The 19,196-nt window shown below is 48.8% G+C and overlaps 3 protein-coding genes across 7 annotated transcripts in view; 2 read left to right on the forward strand and 1 right to left on the reverse strand.

The window, feature by feature from the left end:
* sema4gb (sema domain, immunoglobulin domain (Ig), transmembrane domain (TM) and short cytoplasmic domain, (semaphorin) 4Gb) overlaps nucleotides 1-6,091 on the forward strand; it is a 35,237-nt gene extending 29,146 nt beyond the window's left edge. For all 4 annotated transcript variants that reach the window (XM_018736454.2, XM_029250388.1, XM_029250389.1 and 1 more), the window contains 2 exons: nucleotides 109-2,178; nucleotides 3,174-6,091. In XM_018736454.2, the coding sequence (XP_018591970.2) occupies nucleotides 109-1,034 (926 nt within the window). In that variant the 3' untranslated portion in view covers nucleotides 1,035-2,178; nucleotides 3,174-6,091. The remainder of the gene's footprint in view (nucleotides 1-108; nucleotides 2,179-3,173) is intronic.
* Nucleotides 6,092-7,800: 1,709 nt separating this feature from the next.
* mrpl43 (mitochondrial ribosomal protein L43) lies at nucleotides 7,801-13,033 on the reverse strand. The gene is made up of 3 exons (XM_018736497.2): nucleotides 12,762-13,033; nucleotides 12,489-12,595; nucleotides 7,801-8,450 (listed from the first exon to the last, which is right to left on the reverse strand). The coding sequence occupies exons 1-3, from the start codon at nucleotides 12,890-12,892 to the stop codon at nucleotides 8,233-8,235; spliced, it is 456 nt and encodes a 151-aa protein (XP_018592013.1). The 5' UTR covers nucleotides 12,893-13,033; the 3' UTR covers nucleotides 7,801-8,232.
* A 210-nt stretch (nucleotides 13,034-13,243) lies between these two features.
* Nucleotides 13,244-18,664, forward strand: twnk (twinkle mtDNA helicase). 2 transcript variants are annotated; one of them, XM_018736496.2, is made up of 7 exons: nucleotides 13,244-13,330; nucleotides 14,282-15,672; nucleotides 16,099-16,339; nucleotides 16,938-17,045; nucleotides 17,290-17,431; nucleotides 17,600-17,677; nucleotides 17,764-17,843. In XM_018736496.2, exons 2-7 carry the CDS (start codon nucleotides 14,316-14,318, stop codon nucleotides 17,767-17,769), a joined length of 1,932 nt encoding a protein of 643 aa, XP_018592012.1. In that variant the 5' UTR covers nucleotides 13,244-13,330; nucleotides 14,282-14,315; the 3' UTR covers nucleotides 17,770-17,843. The 2 variants fall into 2 exon arrangements, with proteins under 2 accessions (XP_018592012.1, XP_018592011.1); XM_018736495.2 differs by having other exon boundaries at nucleotides 17,600-18,664.
* Nucleotides 18,665-19,196: the final 532 nt, after the last annotated feature.

Genomic DNA, 19,196 nt, shown 5'->3' on the forward strand with positions numbered 1-19,196 from the left:
GGAACCTGATTGTCCAGTTTTTTTTTTTTATGGGATCTTAGAGACGATCGGCGCGCTGGTTTCGCTCTCACTGCCAGCTCAAGTGCTGTTCTCCGATGTCCTCCGCAGGCCCTACGGTGTTCCGCGTGCGCTCGGTGATGGCGGGCGACGACGTGCTCCTGCAGTGTGAGCTACGCTCCAACCTGGCAGCTCCTCGCTGGACGTTCAACGGACGCGAGCTGCAGGGCTACGGCCTGGACTCAGGCTTCCGAGTTGGCACTGACGGTCTGCTCCTCATTGGTGCCCGGGCCGAACAGAGCGGCCATTACGCCTGCTTTGCTGTGGAGAACGGGGTCCACGTCCTGGCAGCCAACTACACCGTGAGGGTCAGGACTGAAACAGTACAACCGGGGGAATCTGCCCCACCTCCGTTCCCAGCTACAGAGCGGCCCCTGCCATCCCCGCCTGCCCCGCTGGAGCCCGTGCCTCTGCCACAGACCTTCCGGAACATGGAGACTGTGTATATCTCCCTGGTAGCCATCCTGGGCGGGCTGTGCCTGGTGCTGAGCGTCGTGCTACTCTACATGTCATTCTCCGCTCGCACCGCTCGCCGCGGAAAGCGGGGCCAGCAGGGTCCAGGTCGGAACGAGCGTAAACGCAGTTCCCACATGGAGCTCAAAACCATCTCCAGCCGCTGCAACGGCGAGCGAGCAGAGCGGGATGAGCGCATGGCTGGGGCGACCACAGTTGACGGCCTGCTGCAGATTGTTCCTGGGGAGGGCCAGGCGTCCCCGAGCAAGGACTCGTTGCCACCCGCGCCACCGCTGCCGGCACCGCCGCCGCTGCCGTCCTCCGAGTACGCCAACGGACTGTCAGCCACGCTGCCTAGCGTCCTGCGCAAGATGAACGGCAATAGCTATGTGCTCCTGCGGCAGGCGGACTCTGATACCACCTCCCCCCTGTACCACTCCTTCACAGAGGAGCTCAACCGCATCCTGGAGAAGAGGAAGCACACACAGTTGGTTACCAGCCAGCCGGACGAAAGTTCTGTGTAGCCTGCAGTGCCTCTGGTGGCCGGGCGGCCTAAATGCACCTTTGATAGACTGGCTCTCTGGTGAATTCCCGAAGGTTGTACCGTTAGCTCACCTGATGCTTTTGCAGCTTACTGCCACTGATCTCAGCAAGCTGCACAACTTCACTTGAGGATTATTTCCGACACCAGGTTGTCATATCGCATTTATTGTCACTTACAGCCATGAGACACACAAAAATCTGACAGATACAGCCCTTGACTCTTTGTAACACTGTAAGTTGAAGGAGCCACCAACATTAGAAATACCAAACTACCTCAAGAGACTCCAGCAAGGTTTTGATGCTGGTTCAGCCCAAGGCTTGTCGATATCAGACAAACTCCCAAGGTCCTTTGCAATGGTGTGGGATGGAGACATGAGAGGTGTTTGATAAGCACATTTCCATCTGCAAAAGCTACAATACAGCCCCACGGTCACCATCAGAGAGCTCTCAAGAAACCTGATCAGACTAGTCAGGCAGCATCACTCAACCCAAGAGCAGATTTTAGACACAGTTTTCGGATTTCACTGCGTGACTTCCCAGCACTTCCTCTTTTGGTTCTTTTCTGTAAATAGCGACAGCGGTCTATCTTCACAGTTACGGTAGCAGCTAATTGTGCTGAAACCCGTGACGGCAGTTTAGGGAAACTGAGGTAAACCTGTTTTGCGGGCAGCTGTAGCAGCGTATGTGGACATGAGGACAGTATTAGGTTTTGGTTGCACTTTTAAGAAACCGTTTCATTCGGGGCCCCCGCAAGGGAAGCAGGTCTTCGCAGGATGGGCCACAGGGTGGGGGACATCACCAGGAAGGTGTGCGGGGACTTGACTGACAAGATGGAGCTTTTGATGTGCACGTGGGACACCGAGCCCAGAGAAATGGGCCAAGGGCTGGGAGCGGCGGACAATAATCAACGTCTGTTAGGATGAAGACAGAATGCAATGGCTGAAGTGCACTAGTTTGTACCCTGGTCCAGTGCTATCCATCGTGGAAAGTGAGGGTCCGATGCGGAAAGACCACCCCAGGCCATGAGACAGCACTGTATGACCGTTAGGTGGAGCCTCCTCCCTGATTGCAACCGGTGCAGGGTGGATGAACAAGGGGGCAGTTCCACAGCAGCGAATACCAGCAGTAAGCATCCGCCACACTCCTTGTACTTGACGTTTTGTCCATCTGTTCCGTTTCACGCTAAACACGCCACAATGAAAGTTGTGTAAGGGGGTTTAGGAAGAAGCCGTGGAGCTTGAGACCAAAGGCACGAGAGTTGAAATGTGATGTGAACGTGAATGCAAACACCCGCAGCATCCTACAGGGCAGCGCTGTCACAGCTCAGAGGGACGGGAGGCTGTTGTTGGATGCTCCTGCTGCGTTTCCCGTAATGTGACAGAGCTCAGGACATCTCTGCATTTCGGTCACCCACCTCTCCCTCTAGTCCTCTTTGCCAGATGTTCTTCTGCTCGCTTTTCCCCAGGACTCCTGGGATGGCCCACAGCTCCCAACCCCCCAAATTAATTAGAGCTGGTTTCCACGGTGCACTTGACCTTGTTCTCAACAAGAGTGGTCAGGGTGGGTTTGTGGGTGGAGAGAGCGCTCTGGTAGCACTGCAGATGTACTGATCTCTCTAAGCGGCAGATAAACCCCTCCCTCACCGTACCCTTCCAACCTCACTGAGAAATGACACCGCTAGGTGACGGGCGGGGTTATGATGCGTTGTGCAGTCATATAGTGCTGTGCGACTGGATCTGTCATTTCACGTCAGGTTATTCCCATCCCGTACAATGATTTAGCCTAAGTTGCTGTAAATGCACAACGTTAGCCGAGTTGAGTCGCTGGTTTAGCATAAGGGAGGCTGGATATTCGGCTTGGCAAAAAAACCAAATTTCAAAGTGACTGGCACAACTTTAGTGTTTTAAAGAATCAGAGAATTGATCACCAGAAGTGTCTTCGGCCTCAATGGAAAATCTGTGATGAGAGGAAAGCCGGGCCTGTACGACTCCCTGTTGTAGCTCAGACAGACACATCCTGTGTGTTTGCATTTATTTTCTTGCCTTTCTGTTCCCAGCTGGCACAATACAAAGTCTGGAGAAGGAGAAAACCTTATTAACTGTAGTTCTCTTCTTTCTCAGATACGGAAGAAAGTCTCACGTCAATCCAAGGCCGGAGCAGGGCTTTCCCAGCTTCACCCCTTCACCACCCAGTATCTACAGTCAAACGCAAGCCGTGTTCCAGAAAGGAGTTTGACGGAGAGGCAGAAGGACACGCCGCACCTCAAGTTCACACCACTGAGAGTTCCTGCCAACTTTCGGAAAACACCGCAAAACATTCTTTCACAGAAAAACAAACACAGACGCAAAATGCTTCACCAAACGGACAAGGCAACGGATGCCTGCTGGGGGTTCGCCGGTGTCACTCTTCTTCTGCAATAATGGTAAAGACCATATTAACCTTTACTAGAGAAGCGCTCTTGCCAACATCCCGAAGGACAGGGGTCTTTACTACGACTTTTGCACTACATTTTTAGCCTGGGGTCTTACTTTGTGCTTGGGGCACAGATTGTGTGTCATCCTATTGGAATTTGCACTGTTTTGTAGATGTAGTTGATGTATTCCTTTTGATGTCATTCATGGGGAACTGTTCTGCTGAGGATGGGTCTGCTCATCGTGGCGTCCACACCGGGCTGGGATCGCAACCCTGTCACCGTGGGCCACCAGAACGGGACGGTCGGGTCAACGGAAGAGTGATGTTCTAATGCGACGCATGTTCTTAACACTGGAAATATGTTGTGCGGTGAACATTGTAGTACCTTAAGAGTTTCCTGTGGGGGTGGAGTCAAACCCAGGGAGAACGAAGGGTACATAAAACAGTGGGCAGGTCAGGTAATTTCTAGAAGGAACATCTAGGCAGTGCTTCTGCAGAAGCAACTAGTCCTTTTTCCCAGGTGGAATTAGCTCCACACTATTTAAGTCAACTTGTCACACTTGTGTTATAGGGCTTTGTAACAGGATTCCCTTTAACGATGATCACGCAATGAGTATTAACCCCTGCATGGCTGGACCTCCAGCTTACAGTTTTGTTCCTCTTGATTCCATTCATCGGGTGAGTCCATATAGCTACTATTCACATTGCAATGTGTTACAGTGAATGTGCTGCCACTGTCCCTACACACACTGATACACAAGGACACAAGCGTAACCGGGGGGACATTCTAGTTCAATAAAAGCCCGCACACACGCACGCACGCACGCACGCACAGATACAGGCACCAGAAGGTGCTGTAAAAATAAGCCCCTAGCTAGCTGTTCGAGCACTGACTCATTCACAGTTATTACCCCACCGGGTGTCCCTCACAGCTGACTGCCTATATAAGCAATAAGTCTGGCTACATGCGCAAAAGAAAAAGACCAACATTCCACATGTCCCCTGCTTCTAGTGACTGAACCCTAACACTCTGTCAGTGCTGGTTTTGGAGGAAATGTGGCTCTTTCTCAGCAGGCTTTTGGGTATCCAGTAGCGGTGGTGGCAGCTGGCTGACTAGGCCCCTCCTTGCCCTCGTGCCGCCAGCTGCAGGGTGGCACCACTCAGCCTGGGTTTTTTGCAACTCAGTTCATTTAACGCACCGTTATTAAGAGTGACTTCTTACTACACCTATTTACCAGCAGGATTCCACATCTGTATGCTTACTAAAGCACATCAAGTCCAAAACCCTGGTATAAAGCTATTAAAACTTTCGCTGTGGGGAGTTTTACAGCCCAAAAGAGCCGTTGCACCTAAAAAAGAAACATACTCATCAGACAAAAGAGAACGGAAATACTGTGTATCTGTTCTCTACCACCAAACTGAGAAATTACTCAAAGTGTTTATCATTTGCAGTGTATGGTGAATGAAAGTAATGACATATTTCTAACACAGAGGTAAATATGATGTTATTTTGCATTCAGAGAGCAGGTTGGTCCCCACCCCACACACAACTTTGGGTTTTGTTGAGCTATTCAGGGTCACAGAAAGGGTCTAAATGTAATCAGCTTCAGTGGGGGCTGCTAAAGGGATGAGGGAAGGTGGTACGGCCCTGAGCAGTGATCCTCAGTAGTGTGTGTGTGTGTGGGGGGTGAGGGATGCAGCAGTTTCAGAGACATGAGCTGCCTCTTGCTTTTCTGCTGCTATAACACACCCCAAGCACTTGGTGTACATGAGCACCAGCAGTGGGCGCAGCGACCAAGGAGCCACCCCACTGCATGTGGAATGTTGTCCTTCTCCTTCTGCATATTGAGGCAGCCTTCCACGTACGCTGTGCGCCAGCAGAAACACAGTCACTACAATGTGTACACGCCAGGTGTGAGTTTGTCTTGAGGGCTCTGTACCATATTGTGTTTACCTGACAGAGGGCAAAGGTCACGCTTCCCATATGAACAGCAGCAGTTGCTGTTGGTGGTGTTGCACCTGAGATCTGCTCTCAGAAAATGGACATAAACGCTCCTTTGACACAAGTTGCTGCTCGTGGTCATCACCACACTGTTTTTGTTCTCATGAGAAGCTACTTGTGGCAGGTGAAATGCCACAGCTATGTGTGTGTGTGTGTCTCTCTCTCTCTCTCTTCCTCCCCTCTGGATCTCGTCTCCTCCAAGCCCGATGGCGTCCCACACCGGAACGGGTACAGCAGGTGGAGACAGGACAGATGTTGCTGATAAGTACGACTGGTTTGGGTCCAGCCTGGAATTGCGTCTGTTCTTCTTTGTAAAGCCGAGCAAAGGAACCTGCGGACATAAACTCATTTTTCTCTCACATTTACAAGAACTGGTTACACAAAAAGTCCTACAGACATCCTAAAGCATAATTTTGATTACCTTTTGTCATTAATTCATTCGCATTATGACAAATGACCCCTGTGAGTTACAGCAAAAAATCTTCACTTTGGCCTCTTTGCGAATTTTCAAATTATTTTTCAGTGGTATGATATGATTCTATGGACCTCTTGTGAGAAAGGATTTGAGCTTTTCTGAGAGTTTCATTGTTTTGCAAAAAATGACAAATAAAAAAAGATACTTTGCACAGGAGTCTATGGGAATGTAGTGTGTGATCAGTGGGCCTCGCTTATTTGGCTGCTGTCCTGCGGCATTTCTCCGGTCACCTGTGTGATTACTGACGAACTGTAGATAGGCAGATGGGCTGTTGCCCAAAGGCCTCATCATCATTATCACTGTCATCCTCTTCCTTATTTCCTTCAGCCTGTGCTCCTCCTTCAATCGTTTCATCTTTCAAAACCTCAGGCAATAAAGAGGTGGAAGAATTTGCAACAACTGGTCAAGTGGCAGCATTGACGCACCACTAAGACACGATGCCAGAAGGGTTATGAAAACGCCACCTACACTGCTACAGCCTTGATGGATCTGGCAGGCTCTTCCTTACTGGACTACCTTCTGCAAGCTGGTCAATCTGTCCAGGAGCAGTCAAGGGACAGACCTGGGCACCCAACTGCCCTCACAAAATCCCTGGTGTTACTCCAACTACTACAGGGGTCACTGTGCAGTAAACAGCTCTTGTCCATCACCTGGACAATCTGCTTCATTGCCATCAACCCTGTGCAGGTGACTGATACTTCATACATACATACATACTGCCACTCAAGCTGTTGGAGGTTGAGGTCAAGATGTGAGCTCCGTCACCTGAGCGCGATCTCAGGAAGATGACAGACAAGACCAAGAGTGGTTGCCACTATGCTGCACCCCTCCAGCAGGCTAACTGGCACCAAGACCACGCGTGACTCGTCTAGTCACATGACCAACACATTGAAGACCAGATATTGGCGAGGACCAACAGACAACTGAAGAACAGCAGCCGTCACTTGGCAATAAAGACCTATGATGGGTTTTTCACGTCCCATACTGGGGGGCTCTGTGTTGACAACGCTGAACCACGGTTTCCCCTCACACTTTGGCATCAGCACTTTCAGCCAAGAACCAAGCCTCACACACACGGGGGGGGGGAACTCACGCAGTGCGTGTCTGTCTTGTTTACGCCAGCGGTGAAGTATGACTCATGATAAGGAACAGGCCTGTCAGGCAGGTTACATGTCCTCAGACAAGGAAACAAAGGCTCTGGGTCGAACCCTCGTATGTCAGCTGTCTTACCCGTTTGTACTCCCATGTTGGCCTTGTTGTCCCTCCTGCGCAATTCAGCAGCCATTGACACTTCTTTACACACACACACACACACACACACACACCTACCTACTTCACCCAATCATAAAGGGCTACAAAAGCAACAAGGCTTCTCCAGCCAGCCCTTTGTCTCGCTTGAGTCCTTATTGAACAGAAGTGAAAGTGATCTGCCCAAACTGAAGAAACCACGACATCTTCAGAACCAGTTTCAAAATCGCCTCCAAATGACAAGGCGATTCCTCTTATTGCCATGGCTACAAGAGTCTGCCAAGGAAATTAACAGTGACCTTTCAACAGTCCAGCATATAAACAAGTAAATAAGCTTTAATAGGGCGCTAATTAATCTGAACTGAGACCTCCTGCTCCCCTCATCTGCTTCCAGTTAATTCTTCTAAACAACCGTGCGTCTTTCCCTTGCCTCGGACCACAGTGCTTCCTGCCCGACGGTCCGCGGGGCCCCTCTCCGTCTTGCGTCCGGTTGGTCAGAGGAGGCCGGAGGCAAATGTGTCAACTGTCCCCATTTCCTAGAAAGTTGGAGGACCAGGTTGCGGTGAAAGAGCACGGGAGGAACAAATAAAACCACACACACACTTGCAGATCCGGATTGGTCAGGACTCCAGGGAGTTTTACTTTGGCACAAATACAAAAGCCTCACAATGGAGGTAAAAAGGTCTTAGCGATGAACAATGAAGGAAGAAAAACAAACTGCAGAGAGAGAGCAACAATGAAGCTGATGAGGACTGAACCTCCCGCCTGTTCTGGATGGGCTCCAAACTCACGCCACCTTCACAAACCTGTCCGCAGCACGTGGTGGAGCCCTGCTGCCCTTGGGACTCAGGTATTTGTGGAGTCTTCCCAAAAGTAGCAGAAATACATGATCAAGACAACTATAACCTCATGCCTTGACTGGACAAATATGATAATGGTGACTCAGCCGGACGTTCAGTCCTCGATCCCATCGCGCCCTCCCGTTTAAACCTTCCAGTCCCGCAGCACCGAGGAGGCAGAGCTCCGACCCCCTGCCCTCAGCTCACTCCGGCTGTTTGCCCCGAGGCCTGACGGTCCCCACGGCAGGCGGGCGGTTCACGAACGGATGCCACTGGCCCTGAATGCTGGGGCTGTCCGTGTGGAAGGGCTTGCGGATGCGGATGATGTCGAGGCCCGACTGGTCGCTCAGCTTCTTCAGCAGGGCACCGATCTCCTCCGGAGACTTCTTGTTGATGTTCTCCTCCTTTACGGTGCCGTTCACTGCAGGACACGGCAAGACAGAAGCGATATGATCAGGGTGCCTCCTGTGCGCACAACCCATCGGACAACTGCGGCGGGAGTCAAATTCACCTTCAGTATTTATTCTGCCGCTTGGCAGGTAACAGCTTATAGACACAGACCTGTAACATGAAGGGTACTGGTTCAAATCTCAGTCCCTGCTGTTATGTCTTTGAGGAAGGCAAAAAATTCGAGCTGCTACAAAACAAACGCCATGGTGGATAAAGAGTAAGCTAACCTCCTCTGGATAACTGTCAAATAAGCGATGAATAATAATAATAATAATAATAATAATAATAATAATTATTATTAAGGTCCACTGCTTCGTTCCAGGGATTTGAACCTGAAACATCATCCCCGTTGTCAAGGGCACAGTTTTACTTTGAAGAAACCAGGCCCGTGGAGAACGCTTGGCAGGACACACTGAAGGATCACCCAGCAAACCACCTTGCTGTGCCAGTGGAGGTCTAATACATGTAGGGAGAACTTCTCTTTACCCTGGTATTACTGCACGTGTCCTATCCCACACTTATGTTAAATTAACATAACCAGTTAATTTCCAGCATCTAAACCAGATCAATGTTAAATTGTCCGTCTCCAAATTGGCTTCCGCCACGTTAACTCAGACGAGCCGCCAGAGGTGCAGCAACAATTGTTTGCCCGAGACGAGCAGCTCTCCTGACTTCCTTTTGTGTCTAAAGAGGTGTGTGATGGACTCATCGAGTCGCTTCCTTCCCGAATTACCAGCGCTTACGAGACGCAACAAAAACCAGGTAACATTACAGTGAAATTAACACTAATCCTCCTGTACAAAAAATACAAATTTGCTGCTGGGACACAAACGCAGCTCCAGGCTGATGGGTGTCAAATAGCTGCTGGGGTCGACCTCCGACCCCTGGACGGGAACCCGAGAGCGGGGCGCCCCGACGGGTTCCGCTTCTGCAGCGTTACGTAAGGTGGGTGACTGGGCCCCTCCCGCGAAGCAAAACAAAAACAACTTCCTGCTCCTCTCAGTATTTTCTCACAGAAACTAGAAAACACAACCCTGGGGGCATAAATGTTCACTTGTATCTTTTACCTGTAGGGTAAAAGTCACCTGAGCAGAAACTCGGGATGCCTCACGTCGCGTCTGAAACCCTTGGTCGAAACACGGTCAAAGACAAGCAAGAGGAACAGGTGGAGAGAAACTGCACACCTGGACACTGCTCTCAACACACGTAGCACCAGTGTGGGGCGTCGCAAGAGGAACCCGACTCCCAGGGTCCCTCAGGGGCCACCGATGTGACCCCACGTCACCTGCAGACAGCGGTGAATTAAACTGCACTGGCAATCGCAGGGTTTACACAATGGCACAAGTTCACACACCTGGGCAGGTCAAGGAACTGATGCTAGGGACTGACGGCCGCACCCCACACACACACACACGATCTTCCACATGTCCCTTTTCATACCTAGTCTAACAAAACAAGTGGTGAACTGAAGCAACTTGGCACACCACTGTTTTCACAAAACAGCTAAAAAATATATTTTAAATACATTTCATAACACAGCTGAATATTTAAGATGTATAAAACCCATAACAAAGCTCAATATATGTAAAACGTATAACCTATATTTCATAGCAAAATTGAGGAATATATTTCAAATGTATAAAACCTGTTTCATAACACAGTTGAATATATGCAAGATTTATAAAACCATATTTCATAACACATCTGAAGAATTTACTTAAAATGGATAAAACTCATTCACACTGTTGAATATATGTAAAATGTATAAAACCGTTATGCATTTCATAATGCAACTGAAGAATATGTAAAATATATGAAACCGATATTTCATTACGGTTGATTTGAAATTTTTTAACTAAACATTAAAACGTACAGTAAAAGGGGATGGTAACTAAAACAGGAATGAAATGGTTAATTCAGGGAGTCAGTACAACATTACATTCGATTTATTTAACAGATGCTTTGCTTCCGTAACTCAGAGCAGGAAGATCAGTGTAAAGACGGTAATGAGAGGGAGGGAAAAGGATCAGGTGAGAACCTCGTGTGCTGCTGCCACTCAACACAGAGGGGAGTTCAATTCTCGTAAAGCTGCTAGTTCTCACTTTCTTTGGATTCAGAGCAAGGGACACAGTTCACCAGCGTTTACTACAAAACACCTTACATTCGTGAGACAGCAGGCACTTCACTGTTTACTTGGCAACAGCGCCCCCTATAGACACACAGCAGATGGCAGGAGGTTCGATTCTCAACGTACAGCTAAGCACTCAGCGGGCCAGCAGGTAACCATGGCAACGGAGATGTTAAACTACATACACTCAACAGCTGATTCTGTTTGCTCTGGTCTCCTTGGACCTCCAAGATCAGACTTTTCTTTTTTTTTTTTTTTAAATTGGCTAGTGATCAATCCTGGTAGGTGACTTAATATGTTCAATCAAAAAAGTTAAAAATAAGTAAATTCACAAGATATTTTGTTGGCGACAAGGACGACTGGAGTCGTGTGGTGCAGCACATGGTGTAGCTGTTATTCACAGCCTATCTCATCAGAAGGAGCTGAGTTTCAATCCCCACTTCTGCTGTACCATGCTTGATCGAGGTCCTTACCTTGAAGTGATACCGTAAATATTACCCAGCTGTATATATGGGTAAATCGCAGTAATTAGGTCAGTGCACAAACCCAACAATGTAAGCTGCTTTAGACAAAGGTGTCAACAAATGAATAAACAACGAAGGTTATTTTTTGAAGGTATTTGACCATGCCCCTCCATCACATTGGTCCCCCAATAGACCATTTGTAAATCCAAAAGTAATAATTACACATAGATTACAGTTATTAATTTAACTGACACTTTTCTCCAAAGCAACTTACAATGTTAAGGTTACAATTATTTACCCATTTAGACATTTGCTTCATCCTACAACAATGAACTAAAACTGAACTGACACCTTCATCCAGGTGCCTTACAGTGTTACGCCACAGTACATTACATTTATTCACTTAGCTGGTGCATTTCCCCAAACTGACTTACAATTTACAATTATTTATACAGCTGGGTAATTTTTTCACCTGGGCAATTTAGGGTAAATACCTTTCTCAAGGGAACTACAGCTGGTGGTGGGATCTGAACTTGCGACCTTTGGGTCCAAAGCTTACGCTACCAGCTGACCAATGAATTCCCTAATCACTCACACATCTATACAGCAGGGCAGCCCAACACACATACACTGAAGAGACCTAAACTCTCCCCTCTCATCTTCACTACCTTCTACAGAGGGGATGATAGAGAGCATCATGACCAGCTGTCTCACCATGTGGTACGGAACTGCACAGTCTTCGACCGCAAGACCCTACGGCGAGTTGTAAGAACAGCTGAAAAGATGGGAGTCTCTCTACCCGCCATCAACACCTCATACAACAACCGCTCTCACCCCTCTTATGGGCTCTTTGCCCTTTTGCCATCTGGCAGAAGTACAGGAGCATCTGTGCCACCACCAGCAGACTCTGCAACAGTTTTTACCAGGAGGCTCTCAGATTACTCATCACCTTGCTGCCTCCCAACGCTCACCTGGCACAGTCAAACAGTGAACCCAGCATGACTCCAGACACTAACTGCCTTCAGTTTACAGCCCTTTTTTTTCCTGTCCTGTGTATTTATTGTCCTGCTGTTCTCCTGTTCTGTGTTGCACCATGGTCCCAGAGAAACAACATTTCATTCCACCGTATACGAGCTATTAACAGGAATGACAATAAAAACTACTTGAACTTGATACACTAGAGGTAATTTAGTCATCAATTCACTTGTAACATATTTCTGGACTGTGGGAGGAAACCAGAGCATGTGGGGGCACATGCAAACACCACACAGATTCGAACCTATGACCAGGAGTCCAGGCACCCTGAGGCAGAAATGCCACCTGGTTTTAAAGTGTGAGAGAGAGAGAGAGAGAGAGAGAGAGAGAGAGAGAGAGAGAGAGAGAGAGAGAGAGAGAGAAGATGAAGGACACGACTCACAGTATTCCGCCACAACTTTGGGGGTTTGGACGGACTGGGCAGAGACGTAGACCACAACTGCAGGGTTCTTCCGGGCAAAGTCCACCACTCCATTCTCAACAAATTCTCTGTGGAGAGAAAGGGTCACATAAGGTCATAGGTCACACACCAGATGCTTACATCCACGATGGGTTTAGTTTGAGGTGTCTCTCTCTCTCTCTCTCACTCTCTCTCTCTCACACGACCGAAGACTAGCTAAATACGCGCTAGAAACACTACAGAAGGTGGCACCACCTGGCCCCCAGGGAGCCCTGTCCTTTCGGCGAGAAGATGAGCGCCACCCGCTTCAGCTGACACACGTAGCGGCCCACGCCGTTGCGAAGGACGCTCTGCAGGAAGCGGCTCGCGGTGCCTCGCGCCGTCATTTCTCAAGGGAAGCCGACGACTTCTGCTCTTTGTACCGCGGCCTTGAGCTGTGTTTTTATTAACGCCCTAACGAACGCGCATCTCGCCGTTGCTCAGGTTAGAGGACAACGCGAGGGACACATCCGGCCAACCTTGTCCGATAACACTGAGGTCCGTACTGAAACAGGCACACGATTTAATATTATGGTTTATTCATTTTACTTAATATCCACTTGCTAAATATTCCGTAGGTGATTTCTGTGTCACAGTGACACGTTGGTGTATATACCACATAATATATGCAATAGAGAATAAACTCAGCAATAAATAAATGAGTGTCAGGAGAGCTGAGTTCCGAGAGATGTGTTTCACCCGGATGCATTTCGCTGTAGGATAAAGATTAACGTTTCATGCACGCGGGATTCTTCTACTCCCCCTTCATCATCCAGCACAGTAAAGTTAGTTATTCCCCTTTCTTTTACATTTTCAACAGATTCGGAGTGGTACATGCGCCTGACGTGGCGCAGCAGAACGGATTATATTCGCGTTCTTCATTAGCTTTGAAATTGTTGGTTTCCTGTCACGGAGGGCGGGAAAAGTGAGCGGCAGCTCGCGACAGGTGGACCGTTATTTACTAGGCGAGCTGAGCGAGCGAGCGCACGCTACGACCTGGTGTTTCCCCACAACGAGCTCATCGCGCGTTCATACGTTGAGTTGAACGTTTTAGCGTAGTCGGTAGTGTAGTTGGATCAGCAGTACGTCATTGGCACGCGCGCCGCGGTCGCGAGCAGTTTCTTTGCCTCGCTCTCCGGTTTTATTTACTTATTTATTTGCTTTTTTTCTTTGTTTGTTTATTTTACTGCCATTTTTTCGAGGCATTAAGTTAAAACAGGGGCCAGGCTGATAAATGGTATGTAGAGATACTGGGGAATCTGTTATTAGACTTGCCTGAATCCTGGAGAAAGTCTGAGGCAGAAATAAGTAACTGACAGTGTCAGTGTGCTATTTTGTCATTTTTACCACATAAAGCTGGATAATTTTGCGGTGCTTTACTTTCCGTTTTAAGGCGTGCGACGGCGTAGTTTTCCCCCTCAGAGAGTGGAACGTAGAACCTGTGGTGAATTACTCAGTAGCTGTCTCTGTCTGTCACACTTGTCTCCAAACAAAGTGACCTAGAATGTGACGCTTTACAGTTTAAGCTACTTACACTGATTTAGCCATTCATACAGCAGGGTATTTTTTTACTGTTTAGATGTAGCGTAAGTACCTCGATCGAGGGTTTTGCTGCAGGAGGTGGGATTTGAACCTCTGATTTACAACGCAACACTAAAACGTTCCGCTCCCTCTGACACGCTGACTGGCTCCGGTGTCGGTGTTACGGTTCTCACTGCGTTCTCTTTGTCCTCCAGATGTGAGAAGCTCTGTATCTGGCAGCTGGAGCAGATGTGGACGTTCGGCTGCTTCCCGAAGGTTCCTTCCTATCTGCTGCGACGGGCCGTGCTCGGCTCCAGGGCGCTGCCGCCCCGGCGTCGCTCCTCGCTCCTGGTGAGACCGAGCCCGTCATGTTCGCACCCCGTTCGGGCTGCACCCCTGGGCCTCCCCCAGCCCTGCTCCGTGGGTTTCCGGCTCCACTGCAGGACTTTGAGAAAGAACGCCAAGTTCACGGTGGACGTCCCCGAAACCCCTGTCACCACGGCGGACATCAAGCAGTACCTTCGCTCGAAGGAGATTCCCTTTCGCGACGGCTACAGCTGCCTGCAGGCCCCAACGTTTTTCCGGGAGGATCGGTCACCCGGGTTGGTTGTGGGACCGGAGCGCGACTCCTTTGCTCTGTTCATTGACAAAACGACAGGGCGGTTCCTCTGCGTAGAGACGCTGGTGGAGGGCAGCTGGGAGGACCTACAGGATTGTTTGGAGGTCATGCAGAAGGAGGGCTGCAACTTCATCAGGCCGGATGTGCTCCTGGGGTACCCGGAGAGCCAGGAGCAGCGGGAAGAAAGGGAGTCCCAGCTCCTCGAGGCCCAGAGGATCTACTCCAGCTCTCTGGCCCTCAGCGAACTTCCTGAGGAGGATGCCCAGCTGGCAAAGACTATGTTTGGCATCAGTCGCATCTCCAACGCCACCTTGAACAGGTTCGGTGTCCGGTTCTTTAAGCCCACCAAGAGCCTGGTCTTCCCCTGGTTCCGCACACGGGACGTCAGCCTGCAGGGCATCAAGCTCCTGTCTGCCAGGACCGATGAGGATAGCGTCATCTACACTGACGTCACCATTCCCAGACCGGCTGCCTACCAGAATCTGTTTGGCCTGCCGCTTATTGGACACAAAGACGCCGAAGTGGTGCTCACGGGCCGCGAGGTGGACACCCTGGCCGTCAGTCAGGTCACGGGGCTTCCGAGTCTGGCGCTGCCCCGGGGAGTAGCCAGCTTGCCCCCTGCCCTACTACCCTACCTGGAGCAGTTCCGGCGAGTGACGTTGTGGCTGGGTGGAGACCTGCGTGCCTGGGAAGCCTCTAAGATCTTCTCCCGCAAGCTGGGCCTTCGGCGGTGCTCCCTGGTGCGGCCCGGGGAGCACCAGCCCTGCCCCAACGAGGCTCTGGCCAGAGGGAAGAACCTGGCGCGCATCCTGAAGGCGGCCATCCCTGCCGCCCACAAGTCCATCGTCTCCTTCCGGCAGCTCCGAGAGGACGTTTACGGGGAGCTGGCCAACACAGAGCAGGTGGCCGGCGTGAAGTGGACTCGCTTCCCCGAGCTCAACAAGTTACTGAAGGGCCATCGGAAGGGGGAGCTCACTGTCTTTACAGGTGCCGTGTTCTACTGCATGTTGAACACCTTCAGTTTTACCATAGACACTTAGTTTTATGGCTCCACCATGTAAATAAACGGTTCTTGACAGCATTTGAAATTAGTTGACGTCATTATTGTTACTTTAGTTAGGCTGGAATTCTTGTTTATTTAAAAACAAACAGAAAAAACACATACCCTCTCCACACATGTACTTTTCCTGCTTTGTTACCTCTGTGATGGTTACCTCTTGGTTAACCCTCTGTGATGTGATGTGTCCACTGCAAAAGCAAAAAGGTGTGTGGAATTTTGTGTAATAACCCAAATTTGGAAAGACAAAGGATCAACTCAAGGATCATGTTGTTTGTGTCAGATTCTGTGTGGAGCTGTGACCGGACTCAGTTATTGGTTCTAGTGATATACGCTGAGCTGCCATCCCCCTACAGGCCCCACGGGCAGCGGTAAGACCACCTTCATCAGCGAGTTTGCCCTGGACCTGTGCATGCAGGGTGTCAACACCCTGTGGGGAAGTTTCGAGATCAACAACGTGCGGCTTGCCAAGATCATGCTCAAGCAGTTCTCCATGCAGCGCCTGGAGGAGAGCCTGCAGGAGTACGATATTTGGGCAGACAAGTTCGAGGACCTACCGCTTTACTTCATGACGTTCCACGGACAGCAGAACATAAAGTGAGCCTGGAGTGGAATTGATCCAATCAGTCTAATTTTACAAAACACATGAAAACTGACAGTCTGATGGCTGTGAATCTTTAAACTGAAGGCTAAATCCCAAAAGGTTCAGTTTCTTTCTGAAAGGTCCTGTGAGCATTCTGAGCCTTTGCCTTCAACTTGAAGGAGAGAATGTTAGTTTTGTCCCTGCAGTAATAAATACTACTGGATACTTGTAAAATGTTGACTTTTTCTTGTCTTGACTGTGAGGGATGAATAGTAGTTGCAGAATGAGTTTTTGAGAATTGATTAAGAAGAGTGGTGATGCAAGGGGGGTGCGGTGGCGCAGCGGGTTTGGCCTATGCCTGCTCTCTGGTGGGTCTGGGGTTCAAGTCCCGCTTGGGGTGCCCCGCATCCTGGGTGTGTCCCCAGCCCCGTGCCCTGTGTTGCCGGATTAGGCTCTGGCTTGCTGTGACCCTGCTTAGGATGAGTGGTTTCAGTCAGTGTGTGTGTGTGTGTGTGTGTGTGTGTGTGTGTGTGTGTGTGTGAGTTGTGACACCAGCTGTCAGACTCTTAAAAAGATGGTGTTGAATGTAAATATTTTATGTTTTCCCGGCAGAACGGTTCTGGAAACCATGCACCACGCAGTGTACCTCTATGACATCAGCCATGTAGTCATCGATAACCTTCAGTTCATGATGGGCCAGGAGAACATCTCCATAGATAAGTGGGGGCTCTCTCCTGCTTTACCAGCTTTTTCTGTGTGCTTTCTGTGCACAACCTACAGTATATAAATGATATAAAGACTGCCCGCGTTCTGTTACATCATCTCAAATTTCACCATGTACTTGTTTTTCTTTCTTTGTACCTTGCTTCTGTTTCAACATTGCTGCTGTCAAGCATTTGGATGGCTTGTATTTCTTGTTCAAAAATTCCTGAGAGGCTCATGTTTACCTCATCTCTGGCTGCAGGTTCGCAATCCAGGACCACATCATTGGTGCCTTCAGGACTTTTGCCACCAACAACAGCTGTCACGTGACCCTGATCATCCACCCCAGGAAGGAAGAAGATGACAAGGACCTTCAGACAGCATCCATCTTTGGCTCTGCTAAGGTAGGTCCAAGTGCAAGCCCCTGGTTCATCCACCTCCCCTCTGCCCCGTTACTCCTAAAGAGTTCTTCAGTGCACATATATCCATAATGACATTGATTAAAATAGCGTGGGACTATATTGATCTTGGTGGGGATTGCTTTAACTCCCACCTTTGCACATGTTCTGCAGGCCAGCCAGGAGGCGGACAATGTGCTGATCCTGCAGGAGAAGAAGCTGGTGACCAGCCCTGGACGGAGGTCTTTGCAGGTTGCCAAGAACCGCTTTGATGGTGACGTAGGTATCTTCCCCTTGGAGTTCAACAAGGCCTCCCTGACCTTCTCTACCCCTCTCAGGGGTAAGAACAAGCTCCGCAAGCTCAAGGGGGATAAACCGGACTCTGCAGAGGATGTGCTGTCCCCAGTGAAGTCTGGGAAGGTGGAGAAAGCGGAGAAACCAGCTAAGGCCTCAAAGCCTCCGAGATCCGAGAAGGGATCAACAGGGGGGAAGAATCGAGAGAACACAAAGGGTGAGGGTGGATCTGAAAGATAGTGAAAGAACGGGTTGAGTTTTTGAGGATTGCCCATATGAGCAATATGATTATAGTCAAAACTGATCAAAATAGTTCTCCTTTTTTAATGGTCGGTCTGTGTGTCTCACAATGAGTGGGTCCTGGTGACTCATCCCTGCCTTACATGTGCACACAGCCTGATGAGTTAGACAACAAGGTGGACTTTTTTTTTTTTTTTTTTTTTCCCTTGTCTCAACTGTGTTTGTCAAAAATCAAGGCAAAGAGGTATATGGATTTAGTCAAGCTCAGGTGGATAATATCTGGGATGAAAGATCCAGTCAAAAGGCACATAATGCTTTGGAATGTTGTGCCGTTCTGTTACTGTATTGCTGTTAATGAGCTGTTATAAAACTTTAATGTGAAGAATCTTTTAATAGTGTTTGTAAACCCTTACAGTGAAATATCTTTCCACTGACCTTTTTGTAAAGTGACTATGGAGATGTTAATCTGATTTTATAATAACAATAATAATTTTTAAAAAATTCTTTCAATTGTGTGAGGTACCTCATTCTGGATGTCCACTAGAGGTCCCTAGAGGTTCAAAGCTGCATGGAAGCTAATGAGTGGAGCATGGTTCATCTTGTTTTTAAGAGGATTTTTTTTTAAGGACGAGAACATCATTGGGTAAAGGGAACATGGAAGTTACCCACTGCCTCGTCGACGTGCCCCTGAAAGTCATCATACAGTCCCGCTTGGCTTTGTGGCAAAAATGGATGTCATGTGTGGTTGAGCTGCTTTATGGGAATTAGATTTCTATATATGTGCGTAATCTTGTGGATTATTTAGCGTTTTGGCCTCAGAAATGCTGTGTAGCTGGGCTACAGTCAGGAAGGGCAGGAAATGTCTGCCAGAGGTGAAACTGAAAGGATTTGGACACAGCATTTAGTTGAAAGATTAGGACTTGCTGATTATCTGCGGAATGAAAATGGAAAATACGCCATCAGTTATATCTTCATATAAGGTGCTCTTATAAATTATGTTGAATTACATGTATGAAAGGTTTTTTTTTTTTTGATTTCAGTTACTCATTTTGATATCAAATAATAAACGGTAAAGAACAAATTCACAGTCTTGTGGGCCCCCCCAGTGCTCTTAGTGGAGTGTTTTGGTTACATGTTGAGATGTAACCAGCAGGACTTCAAGGAAAACGATTGACTGATTATTACTCATAGTGATTTACTCATCCCGCCTACAACAAAGTGTGAAAATGGTTCAAAT

Source organism: Scleropages formosus, chromosome 3 (assembly GCF_900964775.1).
Source record: "Scleropages formosus chromosome 3, fSclFor1.1, whole genome shotgun sequence".
In the NCBI taxonomy this organism is placed as follows: Eukaryota; Metazoa; Chordata; class Actinopteri; order Osteoglossiformes; family Osteoglossidae; genus Scleropages; species Scleropages formosus.